Genomic DNA, 2,478 nt, shown 5'->3' with positions numbered 1-2,478 from the left:
CATCCATCCATCCATCCATCCATCCATCCATCCATCCATCCATCGTGTCAAGCACTTTTGTACATTTGTTGCCATCATCATTTTCAAAATATATTTTTCTTTCTACTTGAGCCTGTGGTATCAGCTCATTTTTTCCCTCCCTCATGAACCCCTTGGTAAATTATAAATTATTATTATTTTCATATCTTATATTGTCCGCTGTCTTCCTTCACCCACTTTTGTGTGGTTTGTCCCCCTGGGGTGGGTGGGGTAATCAGTTATGTTCCAATAATGGTGTCAGTATTGGTCATAACGATGAAGCAACCCTGGATGGAAAAGTAAGAGCAGTGTGATTATGCAGCCGATTCTAGAATAGTACCTGAGATCCCCAGGAAGTTTCTTTCTCTTTTGACCTTATATTTAGCAGCAGATATCTGGAGAAGATGAAGTAGAGTTTTCTGATAAAGATGAAGCTGATGCAGATGGAGACGTGTCCAGTGATTGCCCTACCATTCGAGTTCCCCTGACATCTCTTAAGAGCCACCAAGGAGTGGTCATAGCAGCTGATTGGTTGGTTGGAGGAAAGCAGGCAGTGACAGCCTCCTGGGACAGGACAGCGAATCTCTATGACGTGGAGACATCTGAACTTGTTCATTCTCTGACTGGTACTTTAAACACATTTTCTACTTGATTAATGTTGATTTGTTAATACTACAAATTTTTTATTGGCCAAAATGATTTCTATACCTCTGACTCTCCTGTTATTTTCAGATAACTGTTGGTATCAAAATTTGTTTTATCTCTAGGGGATTTACTTGCAGCATATGACATTTAAGGTATTTGAAATAGTCATTGCATTAGCTTTCTATTACTTTGTAACAATTGCCATAAATTCAGTGGTATGAAATAATACACATTTTTTATTATGTCCATGAGTTAGAAACCAGCGTTGCTGGTTTTCTGCTCAGGTATCTCACCAGGCTGAAATCAGAGTGTTGACCAGGCATATGAACTGTTGACATAATTCAGTTCCTGCAACTTCATGGTTGAGGTTCCTGCTTTCTTGCTATCTGTTGACCAGGGACTTTAAGATTTCCTTCAGGATTCTCACATCATTCTCCGAAGGCTTTTCATAACACAATTGTTTGCTTTCTTTTAAGCTGATAAAGGAGTGGCTCTTTAGTCTCTGACTTTTGGCAAGGCCAGATTCCATTTAAGAGCTCAACCCAGGATAATCTTTCTTTTGGTTAACTCAAAGTCAACTGATTAATTAACCTTAGTTGCATTCGGGGGATACGGGTGGCATGGTGGTTATTTGTTGGGCTGCTAACCACAAGGTTTGCAGTTTGAAACTAGTGGTCACTCCTGGGGAGAAGGATGAGGCTTTGTCCTCCTATAAATAGTTTGCTCCAGAACTACCCTCAAGGGTAGTTACAACCTGACTGATGGGGTCCCTATGAGTCAGAATTGACTTGATAGCAGGGAGGGTTTTTTCCCCCTTTCTTTTCTCTTAAGTTACATTAGAAAGATTCTCATGCCATATAATGTACCCTTATTATGAGGACCATATCGCAGTTTTACAAAATCTACCCAAATTCATGGGAAGGGTAGTATTCAAGCTGTGTACCAGAAGGTGGAATCTTAGGAGCCAAGTTAGATTTCCTCCTGCCATAGTTGTTACAAATTTATCAGTAAATGTATTTCCTAACGAAGTTTTAAGGATTACCTTTTACTGAGGGCTCTATAGCATTATCTTATTAGAGGTTATTCTGGAAGTAAAGAATTAAGTTGTTCATATACTCAGACTGCTGAAGTATTTTATCTGTCGTTCTGTTAGGATTTTAAAATGGATTATACACAGATGTACCACCTGTTCCTCTTCCACTGTAACTCCACATTCATCAAGTTCTTTCTTTAATGCCCTTCTTAAATTGAATTTTAGCTGGGGAGCCCATGAAGACGTACATATATTTATTTGTTTTTAAAAACAGTTTCATTCCAGTTGTATAAGTATAGCAGGTAAATAATCTTGCAGTTTTGTTATTTGAACTACTCTTTTTTTAATGTGTAATTTTAGGACACGATCAAGAATTAACTCATTGCTGTACACATCCCAACCAGCGACTTGTGGTAACATCATCTCGAGACACGACTTTCCGTCTTTGGGATTTCAGGGACCCTTCAATCCATTCTGTGAATGTTTTCCAGGGCCACACAGAGTAAGTCACAGTTGTTTTAGATCTTGTCATATGTATTTAATTATTCTTGAAAACAAGTTTTGTGTTAGGACATTCAAGGTCCATTTTAATCTTAACCTTTTCTAGTAACTTTTAACTCCACTATCTTTCAAAATAACTGCTATTTTCCTAAGCATATAGCTTGATTTTGAAGATTTCAAAACATCGGCGAGATTAAGAGAAGACTGATCTTTTCTCAGAACATTGGTTGAGGAAATGGAATGGGGAGAGGGAGATTTAAAAGAAGAATCAAGAAATGTTC

The 2,478-nt window shown here is 38.1% G+C and overlaps 1 protein-coding gene across 4 annotated transcripts in view; it reads left to right on the top strand.

Moving 5' to 3' along the window:
* Window positions 1-2,478, top strand: part of WDR37 (WD repeat domain 37) — an 89,086-nt gene that overhangs the window by 56,982 nt on the left and 29,626 nt on the right. For 3 of the 4 annotated variants that reach the window (XM_045289808.1, XM_045289809.1, XM_045289810.1), the window contains exons 10-11: window positions 404-644; window positions 2,057-2,198. In XM_045289808.1, the coding sequence (XP_045145743.1) occupies window positions 404-644; window positions 2,057-2,198 (383 nt within the window). The remainder of the gene's footprint in view (window positions 1-403; window positions 645-2,056; window positions 2,199-2,478) is intronic. The other variant, XM_045289811.1, reaches the window with a different exon arrangement.

Source organism: Echinops telfairi, unplaced genomic scaffold, assembly GCF_000313985.2.
Source record: "Echinops telfairi isolate 266 unplaced genomic scaffold, ASM31398v2 ScPeMD7_31;HRSCAF=116, whole genome shotgun sequence".
NCBI lineage: Eukaryota > Metazoa > Chordata > Mammalia > Afrosoricida > Tenrecidae > Echinops > Echinops telfairi.
Note: the sequence above shows the minus strand (reverse complement) of the source record. Positions and strands in the feature narration are given on the sequence as shown.